General features: G+C 42.5%; 1 protein-coding gene across 1 annotated transcript in view; it reads left to right on the top strand.

The window, feature by feature from the left end:
• The window catches only part of NEK5 (NIMA related kinase 5), a 59,185-nt gene that overhangs the window by 37,153 nt on the left and 7,918 nt on the right, over positions 1-14,114 (top strand). Inside the window, exons 15-19 of the mRNA XM_055426177.2 lie at positions 825-917; positions 4,517-4,603; positions 4,830-4,898; positions 7,698-7,824; positions 13,365-13,499. Coding sequence (XP_055282152.2) covers positions 825-917; positions 4,517-4,603; positions 4,830-4,898; positions 7,698-7,824; positions 13,365-13,499 — 511 coding nt within the window. The remainder of the gene's footprint in view (positions 1-824; positions 918-4,516; positions 4,604-4,829; positions 4,899-7,697; positions 7,825-13,364; positions 13,500-14,114) is intronic.

Below are 14,114 nucleotides of genomic sequence, written 5' to 3' on the forward strand. Positions count from 1 at the left end.
CGGAAGTAGTTGGAAAGATAAGACACGCACGTGTGAAGCAGTGATGGAGTAAGACTGAATCTGGTTAAGCCCTGTGAGTGCATGGGAGTAACCATGAGTGGGATGAGCAGGTGGAGGAATTTTCTGGAAGAAGAGAGATGGGGCTCAAACTGGGTCTGAGAAGCAGAGTGGAGTTTGGAGAGACAGAGCTAAGGAGGAGGGCATCTGAAAGAACCACACAAAGCTTCAGGCCTGGGTGCCGTGGGAGGGGTAGGCTGGACATGCAGGCCATGAGCAGTGCATGCCTGTTAAGTCACTCAGTCGTGTCTGACTCTTTGTGACCCCATGGACTGTAGCCCTCCAGGCTCTTGTCCATGGGATTCTCCAGGCAAGAATACCGGGGTGGATTGCCATGCCCTCCTCCAGGGGATCTTCCCGACCCAGGGATCGAACCCCCATCTCTTACTTCTACCTGCAGTGGCAGGTGGGTTCTTTACCACTAGCACCACCTGGAAAGCCCAGAGCAGTGGTTTGGTTAATGGTGGAGAGCTTCCTGTTATCCTCAACCCTGTTTTTCAAGGCAGGTCTGGGATGGGAAGCCTGCATGCAAGAAAGATGGATAGCAGACTTTTCTAGAGAGGCCAGGAGAGAAGCCCTTGGGGGAAACCGAAGGCAGCCATAGAGGACAGAGGCCATAGGGAGTTCTCTCCAGCCACGCCCCCGGATCCTCCGTGGGCCAGTGTCCTCACGAGACCCCATTCAGGTCTAGCAGCTGAGGGTCAGCAAGTGGCCTTCAGAACTGACGCAGAACCAACCTTGCTGATTGTGTATAATTTATTTTGAAGGAGGACTCAAAAATGAGCTGGAAAACCTACTTGGTGAAGAAGAATGACCTGCCCATCCCCCCTGAAGCACCTGAGGAAGAAGCACCTGTGCAGGTGATGGTTATTGTTAGACGATGCTGCGTTTCCCAGTGAGTCTGCTCCAGCCTGGATGAGTCTTCCCATCCTTCCTTGTGCAGTAGAACCATGTGGGAAAGTTTAAAAAATTCGATCAGGACCCTCTCTGGTGGTCCAGTTGTTAAGACTCCAATGCAGGAGTGCAGGTTCCATCCCTGGTTGGGGAACTAAGATCTGACACGTTGCATGGGGTGCTGCTCCACAAAAAACCCAAAAAGCAGAGCAATAAAAAAAAAAAAATTAAAACACCTGGGCTCCATCCCAAATGGTCTGGGGTGGGACCCAGGCATCTTGTTGTCAAGAAGCAGCTGGTGAGTTCATGCAGCCAAGTTTGAGAACTGCTTCCGGGGTGGAAGAAATTTCTGTTGTCCGATGGTATTTGAATCTGAGTCTCAAAGATACCTCTCAGGGAATCTCACAGTTAATTTATCTTCAAACGTACCTTTTTGGCATTAATAGGGCATTGGGCAGAGCTGAATGATCAAATGGCTCACAAAGGACTTTGCTTTTTTCCTCTGGGAGGTCTTTCCCCTTCATCTTCAATGAGGTGCCCCAAGGACTTGATTGAGGGCAGGTAGGAGGAAGCCATGTTGAGTGAAGTGAAGGCTGAACAGCCTCCCTGAGTGTTTCTTTTTATGAAAACCCGGGGACCTTCACAAGAGGCATTGCCCAGAGCTCTAAAGTGGACTGAGGTTGAATTTTCTACCCAGTGGGGTGAATGGGGCTTCAGGGTCTTATATGTTTGACACGAGTTTGATCCCTGGGTCAGGAAGATCCCTTGGAGGTGGGCATAGAAACCCACTGCAGTACTCTTGCCTGGAGAATCCCATGGACAGAGGAGCCTGGTGGGCTACAGTCCATAGTGTCGCAAAGAGTCAGACACCACTGAAGTGACTTAGCATGCACACACAAAGGGAAATAAAGCAATATGATACTTCTCATGCAATTGAGACAATCAGACTACAGAGTCAAATCAGACAACCAGCCTCACAAATACAAGTAAGATAACAGAAGTCAGAGTCTTGTTTCAGAGTGTGTAATATTGCAAGGCAGGAAAACACCCTTCCCAGGGTTGCTGGGCAATCAACCAATAACAATTCAAACTGATAGATGTGAAGTACATACAAAGGGTGTGGTCCGCAGACAAGGCAGTAATTAACATCTGTGTGTAGGTATATGTTAGTCTTTCAGTCGTGTCCAACTCTTTGCAACCCTATGGACTGTGGCCCGCCAGGCTCCTCTGTCCACGGGGATCCTCCAGGCAGGAATACTGGAGTGGGTTGCTATTCCTTTCTCCATAAACACATGGAGACTCATAAATTTCTGGCTTGAAAGGAATAGTACATTTTACCAAGATGTGGAAGAGTGGGGAGCGAGCTTGTATGTTGGGGGTGGGCTCTCAGGAGCTCTGCTTTGGCTGTGTTGAGTCAGGAAGATCTGAGAGACCACATCCCTGCTTCAGGTCTCTGCCCCACTGTTCCCTCCATCTGGAACACGCTTTCCACAGACCATCCTTAGCCAGGGTCCAATACCATTCCAGGGCTTCAATCAAATGCCAGGTAGGCTTTCCCCACGTTGCTGTCCTCCTCTGCTCATCTTCTGGGCTATTACTCTAAACTTCTTTTCTTTATAGCACTTAACACCTTCTGAAATGACATCATTGCTTTGCTGACACATTTACCTGTTTTCAGTTCAGTTCAGTCACTCAGTCGTGTCCAACTCTTTGCGACCCCATGAATCACAGCACGCCAGGCCTCCCTGTCCATCACCAACTCCCGGAGTTCACTCAAACTCACGTCCATCGAGTCGGTGATGCCATCCAGCCATCTCATTCTCTGTTGTCCCCGTCTCCTCCCACCACCAATCCCTCCCAGCATCAGAGTCTTTTCCAGTGAGTCAACTCTTCGCATGAGGTGGCCAAAGTATTGCAGTTTCAGCTTTAGCATCAGTCTTTCCAATGAACACCCAGGACTGATCTCCTTTAGAATGGACTGGTTGGGTCTCCTTGCAGTCCAAGGGACTCTCAAGAGTCTTCTCCAGCACCACAGTTCAAAAACATCAATTCTTCGGAGCTCAGCTTTCTTCACAGTCTAACTCTCACATCCATACATGACCACGGGAAAAACCATAGCCTTGACTAGACGGACCTTTGTTGGCAAAGTAATGTCTCTGCTTTTTAATACACTATCAAGGTTGGTCATAACTTTCCTTCCAAGGAGTAAGCGTTTTTTAATTTCATGGCTGCAGTCAGCATCCGCAGTGATTTTGGAGCCCCCAAAAATAAAGGTCTGACACTGTTTCCACTGTTTCCCCATCTATTTCCCATGAAGTGACCTGTTTTACTCCAGTAAAATGTAAGCAGTGTGTCAGTAGGGACGTTCACGTTCTGCACCATCCCATTGTGCAGGGCAGTGTCTGGTCTGCGTTGGGCGCTCGATATGAAATTGTGGGGTGAATGTTAAAGTGAAGATGGTACCAAGTAGGCAGCTGAATATGTGAGTCTGAAGCTCAGAGGGGAGGAAAGATCAAACCTGAAAAGACACGTTTAAGAGTCATGGCATAAAGATCACATTTAAATCCCTGGAAATTACTGAGACCCCCCGTGTATTGTGGAGAAGGAAATGGCAACCCACTCCAGTATTCTTGCCTGGAGAATCCCATGGACAGAGGAGCCTGGCGGGCCGCAGTCCATGGGGTCGCAAGAGTTGGACACGACTGAACAACTACACCACCGCCACCACCATCCACATACCAAGGAAGAGAAGCAGAGGGCCCAGGGCTGCACCCCAAGAAAGCTCAGCGTCTACAGGTCACCTACCGTTCTTTGGAAATTCTTGTCAGCACTTTTAGTCTTCTCTTCTCCCTTTACATTACCCGTCGATGTTTGGACCCTGCGCTCTTTCCTGTGTAGTATCACAGGCTGCGCACTTCTTTGTTTTCCTGATTAAGATCATAAGCTTCTTAAGGAAAGGATCTTATAGTCAAAATTACACTCTTCTTAAAGATTTTATTTATTTATTTTCGTTGCGTTGAGTCTTCATTGCTGCTCGCGTGCTTTCTCTGGTTGCGGCAAGCGGGAGCTACTCTTCCTTGAGGTGGGCGGGCTTCTCACTGCGGTGGCTTCTCTGGTCGCAGAGCCCAGGCTCTGGGCCACGGGCCTCAGTAGTTGTGGCACTCTGGCTTAGCAAAGCATGTGGGATCTTCCCAGACCAGGGATCGAACCCATGTCCCCTACATTGGCAGGTGGATTCTTATACAGTATCTCCAGGGAAGACCCCAAATTAAATTCTTGAATTAGATTAAGTTGTATGGGACTGGAGTGATAAATATTGTCACACCATGGAGTTGCAATGCTGGTATTAAATGCATTAATATTTCAAGTTAATGGACCTTGTGCCAAGCTTTTAGTGGACTATCATTAACTTTCCTTTGCAAAAGGCATGCTTTTATTCTCAAAACAACCACCAGATTCATTCAAGAAATCAAATAATATAAATAGACCCTGCTGTGAATTAGGCAATTGTGAAAATATAATTGTTTGATCAATAGTAAATGCTAGATTTTATTTTTTCTCTAAGTTTCAGGATATTGAAAGAGACTTAAAACAAATTAAACCTCAGAACATAAAAGAAAATAAAAGTTCGGAACAAAAATATAAAGCTCAGGTAATAAACATTTTGTCTTAAATTTTTGTATTAAAAGTCTGGCTGGGTCTCTGCACCTTGTAATCCAGTTGCCTACAGGATTTCACCCCCTACTATTTTATGGAATTGACTTATTTTGTGGTGTTAGATTAATGGTTTTAAGTATCTGTAATGTCAAATTGGGAGTTGTAATTTTAAGGTTTTCATTAGATTGCAAAGCTAAGATTTTTTTCTTGCTTTCTTCTAGAGAGGGGTAAAATTTGAAATTAATTTAGATGAATGTATTTCTGATGAAAACACCCTCCGAGAGGAAGAGGTATGCCATTAAGTTAAATTTCTATTAGTAGAGATGAGAGAATAAGTGTCTTAGTAGCACATTTCATGAGATTTTCCCATAGAGGGTAGGGAAAATTTTCTAAAAGCTTCCTAGAAGGATCTCTAGTGTTCAGACAAGTCTTCCAAAATACTCAACCTTCTTTTTAAAATTGAGATTATTCATATAAATGGATTATTCCATTTTACTTTGCTATTATAAAGAAGGTATTTTCCTCCTAGTAGTAACTTTTAAATTATAGCCAGATTAAAGTAGAAGATATAATATTAATATATAGTCAACAACTAATAAACGCACCTAAAATAAATGAGCATGTATATTTAAGTTGATAACCAACAAGAACCTACTGTATAGCACAGGGAACCCTGCTCAATATTCTATAAGAACCTAGTTAGAAATTGAAAAGGAATAGATAATATTTATATGTATAACTGAAAGAAATTGAAAAAGAATATATACATTTATATGTATAACCGAATCACTTTGCTATGCATTTGAAACTAACAGAACATTGTTAACCAACTATACTCTAATATGAAATAAAAAGTTTAAAAAATAAAAAATAAATAAGTGAGCTGGTATCTTGAAACCATGCACATTTATTTTGGATATTGATTAGTTATTGATAACTTTGTACTGGTCTTTGGGTAAGTCTCAGTTATGTACTAGGGATCTCATTGAAACAGCAATAATTGCATGAATACAGTAGACTCATACCTCATTTTATGACTTTATTTCAGCATCTTTTTTTAATCCCATTTTTTACTAAAGCTGCTAACCAATATGAAAATTAACTGATTTGTGTTTCCATTTCACCTCTCCAAATTGGCCTTTTAAATTATCAAAAGTTAAGTATGAATGTGTATATCTCTTTGTATACTCATTCCATACTCAATTTCTTTCATTTTTTTATTAGCTTAAAATTTTTTTAATGTTATCATTTCTTTCAGATTTGTGTGTTTGTGTGTGTGGTGAAGGTCCATTTTTAAAAAAAAACAGACTTCATGTTTTAGAGCAGTTTTAGGTTCATGGTAAAATTGATCTGAAGGAACAGAGATTTCCCATATAGCTCCTGCCACAGAAACACACATACAGCCTTCCCTCCCATCAGCACCTCCCACCAGAGTGGAACATTTATGGCAAATTAGCTGCCACATGATCAGTGCTCATCTCTGTTGACAAGGAAGAGAAATGGACAGACACATTCCTGTTTCTGCCTTGTTCCAACATAGTTCCAGTTTAAAACCCAGTTGATTCATGTAATAAACATATGTCGAATACTCATCGCATATTGATGAACCTACACTGGTCCATACTAATCACCCAGAGTCCATAGATTATGTTAGGGTTCACTCATTCTATGGGTTTTGACAAGTGTAGAATGACATCATTATATAACCATTGAAAAAGAATAGATTATATTTATATGTATAACTGAAAGAAATTGAAAAAGAATAGATACATTTATATGTATAATTGAATCACTTTGCTATGCATTTGAAACTAACAGAACATTGTTAATCAACTATACTACAATATGACATAAAAAGTTTTAAAAATAAAATAAAAATAATTTTTTAAATTTCAGAATAAATTTATAGAATCATACAGAGTATTTAGAATCATACAGAGTATTTTCACTGCCCTAAAAATCCTCTGGGCTCCACTACATTTTGAGATTTTACCAGCATTTTGCTACATAAAGACTTCAGTGGAGTGTTGGTAGTTAGCACTCACCTCTAACCGCTAGGCTTTAAGTGTCCCAGAGCTGTGAGTACCGGAGGGATTAGCTCTGGGGACCCAGGGTATGAGTTGGAAGCTGAGAACCGGTCCCTCCAATGCTTCTGTGAAATGGGGTGCTGAAGTTGGCTTCCCTGATGGCTCAGGGTAAAGTAACCGCTTGAAATGCAGGAGACTAGGGTTCGATCCCTGGGTTGGGAAGATTGCCTGGAGGAGATATGGCAACCCACTCCAGTATTCTTGCCTGGAGAATCCCATGGTCAGAGGAGCCTGGCAGGCTATTGTCCGTGGAGTCGCAAAGAGTCAGACCTGACTGAGTGACTAACACTTTCAAAGTTGGCCTTCTAGAAAAAAGAATGGAGTCCCAAAAGTTTTATGTACCAATTTGTTCATCCTTTGTTCTTCTTTGCTTTGATATGCTTGAAACAGAGTGATCATTTTAATATTAATAATGGAATGTTAGGGGCAATGTTGACAATGTTAAAGCTTAAAGCAGGGCATGGATGAACTCATCTTTAGAGTCCCGTAGCATGGAACAGTCCCGTCCCGTTCAGTCGCTCAGTCGTGTCCGACTCTTTGCGACCCCGTGGACTGTAGCCTACCAGGCTTCTCCGTCCATGGGATTCTCCAGGCAAGAATACTGGAGTGGGTTACCATTTCCTTCTCCAGGGGATCTTCCCGACCCAGGGATCGAACCCGGGTTTCCCGCACTGGAGGCAGACGCGTTAACCTCTGAGCCACCAGGGAAGCATGGAACAGTAGGGAGATAAGATAGAAGGCAGAACGTCTGCATCCAATTAGTTGCCATGTGATCAGTGCTCATCACTGTTGACAAGGAGAAGAAATGAACAGACACATTCCTGTTTCTACCTTGTTCCAAAAGAGTTCCGGTTTTAAAAGCCTATTGATTCATGTAATAAACATATAGTGAATACTCATTGCATATCTTGGTAAATGCTACTGCTGGGAATACAGAATAATTTTTAAACATTCCCCCCCAAAATGTGGCTTATTTCTCATGAAACTGTGGAATTGCTTTAGGCAGTGGATATACAGAATGAAACTTTGACCTCTGAGGATGGCATGAAGTTCATGGAATATAAATGTATGAAGGGGCAGGAAGATTATACAGACAAAGCATTTGAAAAACTCTGTTGCCCAGAAGCAGGTATGTGTCCCTTGAAGGCTGCAGATGAGAAGGTACTGTTTTATTGACACCCACCTCGTATTCTCTCCTCACGCATCTCCTGTGGCCTGACTGTCTCCTGACCCCCACGCCTCCCTGAGCTGGGCGGAATCTGGCCTGACTCCACCCACCGCAGAGATCACAGCCCCAGAGACCCCCTCCTCTCTGCTCCGCACTGCTCCCGGGGCAGTTTCACCTGCTCCCTCAGCTTCCACTCCTCCACCAGCAGCTCCACACTCATCTGTCTTTCTCAGGATCTCCTAGAGGGCTCCATGGACAAGTCCCATTGTCATCTCAAACTCAGTGCGTGTACGATCAGTCTTCTGAGCCCTTTCTTCCTAGGGAGTCTTTATTTTGGGTGATGCCCTCACCAGACTGGCGGTCCTGCTGTCATGCCTGCGGTGGTTTCTACTCTGCGATGTCCCTGAGTCTCCCTCCTCCTCCTCCATTCTCTCTGCCCTGTCCTGTCTGAGCAGTGTATGTGGTAGGAAGTGCATGGGCTTTGGAGACAGAGTTCGAATCCCGGCTGGTATTGCTGCTTTTTGATTGTGCAGCCTTTCACACGTTACTTCAAATCTCTGAATCTCAGGCACTTCCCTGGTAGGCTAGTGGTTAAGACTCCACACTCTGAATGCAGGGGCCAGAGGGTTCTATCCCTAGTAGGGGAACTAAGATCTCACATGCTGTGTGGCCAAAAAAAAAAAAAAAAAGTCTCTGAACCTCAATTTCCCCTTAGGAATGAGGACACTAATGCTTGCCACACAGACTTATTGCAAAGACTAACGTGAAAATGGACATGTTAGGTGCTTAATTTAATAGATGCTGTTTCCCTAATTCTCCCTTTCCCATCCCCTCACTCACAGGAGAGTTGCCTTACTCTCCTGTGCATCCTCCTTCTCTCTAGTCTTTCCCTTTCATTCTGTAAATATTGCTGTAGTCACCTTGTCACATTATTATCTTACTCAAATTTTTAAAATTAATTTTTGTTGGAGTATTGTTGCATTACAATGGTGTGTTAGTTTCTACTCTGGAGCAAGGCGAATCAGCTATATGTACGCGTACATCCCCCCTTTTTTGGATTTCCTTCCCATTTAGGTCACCACAGAGCTCTGAATAGAGTTCCCTGTGCTGAATCAAATGAAGATTTTTTTTTCCAGGTGGAAATGAGGCATTATCAAAATGAAATATGAGTAGAGTTCCCTGCCCAAATTTTGTTTTGATATTGCCCATAGGATACAGTTCATTGTGCAAAGTAACACATGTTATGCTGCATGGCCTGATCATGCTCGATCAGCCCCACCTCTTCTTGCACTGATGATGGGATCCACACAGCCTGTTGGAACCGCATCTTCTCTTGCAGCTATGTGAGCACTTACACAGCCCGACTCAGCTCAGTTTCCTCTTCCTAGAATAACACACTTTGCCTCACTTCCACTTGGAAAAATCTGTATTCAATTCAGCAGGCATCTTACAGAGAATCCCCAGCTTCTGCCAGACTGTGCTACGTGGAAGGGACCTCAGAGATGAGTGGTACCTAACTCTGCCTTCACAATCATAGAACTGTCATGAACCAGTGAAAGGAGGCACAAAACCTGCTTTTTGAACCCCAGTACTAATCAAGATTGCCGGGAGAAATATCAATAACCTCAGATATGCAGATGACACCACCATTATGGCAGAAAGTGAAGAGGAACTAAAAAGCCTCTTGATGAAAGAGGAGAGTGAAAAGGTTGGCTTGAAGCTCAACATTCAGAAAACAAAGATCATGGCATCTGGTCCCATCACTTCATGGGAAATAGATGGGGAAACAGTGTCAGACTGAGCTCCAAAATCATGTGGATGTTGATTGCAGGCATGAAATTAAAAGACGCTTACTCCTTGGAAGGAAAGTTATGACCAACCTAGATAGTGTATTAAAAAGCAGAGACATTACTTTGCCAACAAAGGTCTGTCTAGTCAAGGCTATGGTTTTTCCAGTGGTCATGTATGGATGTGAGAGTTGGACTGTGAAGAAAGCTGATCACCGAAGAATTGATGCTTTTAAACTGTGGTGCTGGAGAAGACTCTTGAGAGTCCCTTGGACTGCAAGGAGATCCAACCAGTCCATTCTAAAGGAGATCAGTCCTGGGTGTTCATTGGAAGGACTGATGCTAAAGCTGAAACTCCAATAATTTGGCCATCTCATGCGACGAGTTGACTCACTGGAAAAGACTCTGATGCTAGGAGGGATTGGGGGTGGGAGGAGAAGGGGACGACAGAGAATGAGATGGCTGGATGGCATCACCGACTCGATGGACATGAGTTTGAGTGAACTCCAGAAGTTGGTGATGGACAGGGAGGCCTGGCGTGCTGTGATTCATGGGGTCGCAAAGAGTCGGACATGACTGAGCGACTGAACTGAACTGAACTGACTAATCATTAGTTTGATACTGAAAATGGTCTCAATTTAAAGTGGGTTCCTGCAATTATTATTCAGGCTGAACAATTTCCCATGTGTTTATTGACCTCTGTCTTTCTCTTGTGAATTATATGCTCATATCCTTTATTTTTCTACTGAATATGTCATTTTTTTTATTTTTAAGACTCATTTAAGTAGAACCTTTGCCTGAAATACCTATTGCAAATATTTTCCCCAGTTGTTCTTTAGATCTCATTGACAGTATCAATAGCAAATATGTGTGTGAGTGTATATGTGTGTGCACTTGTAACTTGGGAATAAACTCCACAAGAATCATGCAGAGCAAATGAAGGAAACTATAAAGCTTTACTGAGGTAGTTAAAGACTGTTTGAATAAATGTAGAGAAAAGAGTCGGACACAACTGGACAACTGAACAACAACAACAATACTGTTATATTAGGAATATCCATTCCAAATAAATATGTGAATTTTTGGCAATTTCAATCAAAAGCACAATAGGAGTTTTTTTCTGGTGTAAAGAGATCTTGGCAGATTGCAGAATCTTGGAGATCCTTTTTTAAAAATATTTATTTATTTATGGCTGTGTCGGATCTTAGATGTAGTGCTTGAGCTGAGTAGTTGCAGCTTGAGGGCTTAGTTGCCCTCAAGGGCATGTGGAATCTTAATTCCTCGAACAGGGCTCAAACCCCTGTCCTTTGCATTGGAAGGCAGATTCTTAACCTCTGAACCACCAGGGAAGTCCCTTGGAGATTCTTAACTAGCCAAAAAATCTAGAAAAGAAGAGCAGTGAGTGGTACTTGTCTTCCAAATATCAAACTATATTATATAAATTACAGTGATTAAAACAATATGATACTAACAGCAAAATTTTTAAAAAAACAGTGAAAAAAGACAAAGTTTAGAAACAAACTCTAGTATGTATCATAATTTAGCATATGCTAAAAGTCACATCATGTCAATGGGAATTAAATAAATGAATTCAATAAAAGAATTAAATAAATTCTCTAGAACTAATTAGTTAGCAATTTGGGGAAAATTGTGAAATCAGACTCTAGATCGTGATACAGGAAAACAAATTCCAAGCTAAAATCAAAGGATTTATATGTTAAAAGTGAAGCTATGAGGATGGGATGATTTGGGAGAATGGCATTGAAACACGTATGTTGTCATATGTGAAACGAATCACTAGTTCAGGGTCAATGCATGTTATAGGATGCTCGGGGCTGGCATACGGGGATGACCCAGAGGGAGGATAAAGGGAGGAGGGAGGTGGGAGGGCGGTTCAGGAGGGGGAACTTATGTAAACCCGGGGCAAATTCATATCAGTGTATGGCAAAACCAACCAATATAATATTGTAAAATAATTTGCCTCCAATAAAAAATAAATTAATTACCTAAAAAAAAAAAGTGAAGCTATATGTTAGAAAATAAAGTGAGAGAAAATGTGAGTATTTTTCGAATAGGGAAGAATTCGCTATTCAAAATACATAGAAAAAAAATCACAGAATAAATTAGTGATAGATTCAACTTTAACAATGAAAGGCTTTGGTAAAGCAAATATTACTAGCCTCTAGAATTGTCATTTTCAACATTTTACCTAGGGAAAATAGTCATAAATGTAAAAAATGAGTTCATTATAGTGTTGTTTATCATAGTAATAAATTCTAGCAATCTAAAAATCCAGCAAAAAAGAATTAAGTTAAAATATATTCATAAAACAGGATACCCAGTTTGCTTTAAAATAGTGGTATAGAGCAATATTTAATAATTCAGATAGGATATATTGCTAATTGGAAAGAACAAATTATAAAAGGGTATATAGTATTTGGCCCATTTTTTGTTTCAAAACGAAGCAAAAACAAAATGCAGGAAGGAAAATTTGAAACTAATTGTCTTCTGGACAGTGGGATTGTGGAAATTTTGGTTTTCTTCTTTATTTATCTGATCTCCAAATTTCCTATAATGAAACATAGTAACAATTTTCTAAAAACCATGTTACTTTTGAAATTAAGGTAGGGGACTTGGCTGGTGGTCCAGTGGTTAAGAATATGAGCTTCTACTGCAGGGAGCACAGGTTCAACCCCTAGTTGGGGAACTAAGATCCCGAATGCCACAGTGTGGCCAAAAAATAAAGTAAGGTAGTGGAATAGTTGCCTTTCCGTGGAAACTACGAAAGTTCACATATGCCTCAAGAATTTCTTCATTCAGTGTTGTTAATAGTTCTTTAGCATTAAATATATTGTCTAGTCAATCAAATGTTAATAATAAAAACGAAACAATTTTAAACCTGTTTATAACTTCAGAACTTTTAAGTTCAGTGGCCTGAAGTAACAAATACCATAAACTTGATGGCTTATTAACAACATTTATTCAATATTTCATGCATTTCTGGAGGCTAGAAAGTCCAACATCATGATGCTGGTAGATTCAGGGTCTGGTGAGGGCCTAATTCCATCTTTTTGCTGTGTCCTCACAAACCAGTCAATCCTAAAGGAAATCAGTCCTGAATATTCATTGGAAGGACTGATGCAAAAGCTGAAGCTCCTATACTTTTGACCACTTGATGCAAAGCCGATTCATTGGAAAAGACCCTGATGCTGGGAAAGACTGAAGGCAGGAGAAGGGGGTGACAGAGGATGAGATGGTTGGATGGCATCACCAACTCAGTGGGCGTGAATTTGAGCAAACCCCAGGAGATGGTGAAGGACAGGGAAGCCTGGTTTGCTGCAGTCCACAGGGTCACTGACAGGACTCAGCGAATGGACAACAACCCTCAGTGGAAAAGATGAGGGAGCTCTCTGGGGTCTCTTTCATAAGAGCATTACTCATATTCATGAGGCTTCACCCTCATGACATAATCACCTCCCCACAGTCCCTCCTCCTACCATCACCCTGGGCATGAGGTTTGGACATTTGAATTGGTGGTGGGGGGCGGGCAGGGAGGGATGGCGTGCAAACATTCAGTTCTTAATAATCTGTATTAGAAGGATAGTGGTGACTTCTGTTTTTGAATGTGCCAGCCGGTGGGTTCCTAAGAACCATTTGGTGCTATTAGTCACATTTTGCTGCTTTGAGATGAAAGAGTTATTTCCTTATACCCAGAGTTGTGCATTCCGGATGCCACTGCTGAAGAGCACAGGAGACAGTGGGCCCCAGGAGCTCCTTGGACTCTGCTGCAAATGATGGCCTCGGCTGATGTCACCTCTACCTGCTCCACCTGCTCCACCATGCCTGAGGGTGAGGCTGACATCAGTGGTTTAAATCATCAGCAAGAAGAGAGAGATGCCCCAGACACAGCTGTGTTCACCCCAAATGCCAGTGCTCACTCTGACCTGATAGTTCTCACTTTTCAGTATAGTCCCTATAAGAATGAAAGAAAGAAAAGTCGCTCAGTTGTGTCCGACTCTTTGCAACCCCATGGACTGTAGCCTACCAGGGTCCTCTGTCCATTTGATTCTACAGGCAAGAATACTGGAGTGGGTTGCCATTTCCTTCTTCAGGGGATCTTCCCAACCCGGGGATTGAACCCAGGTTTCTTGCTTTGCAGGCGGACACTTCATCTGAGCCACCAGGGAAGCCCTACATCCCTATAGATTTCTATCAAATACTTGTCAAAAGATACTGTTTTAGATTAGGCTTGTGGCTCAGATGGTAAAGAATCTGCCTGCAATGCAGGAGACCCAGGTCTGATCCCGGGGTCAGAAAGATCCCCTGGAGAAGGAAATAGCAACCCACTCCAGTATTCTTGCCTGGAGAATCCCATAGACAGAGGAGGCTAGTGGGCTACAGTCCATGGGACTGCAAAAAGCCAGACACGACTGAGCAACCAACGTTTCCACTTCCTACCTCTGC

The sequence above is a fragment of the Moschus berezovskii genome, chromosome 13, assembly GCF_049115385.1.
Source record: "Moschus berezovskii isolate FMDL1 chromosome 13, NW_MosBer_1.0, whole genome shotgun sequence".
In the NCBI taxonomy this organism is placed as follows: domain Eukaryota; kingdom Metazoa; phylum Chordata; class Mammalia; order Artiodactyla; family Moschidae; genus Moschus; species Moschus berezovskii.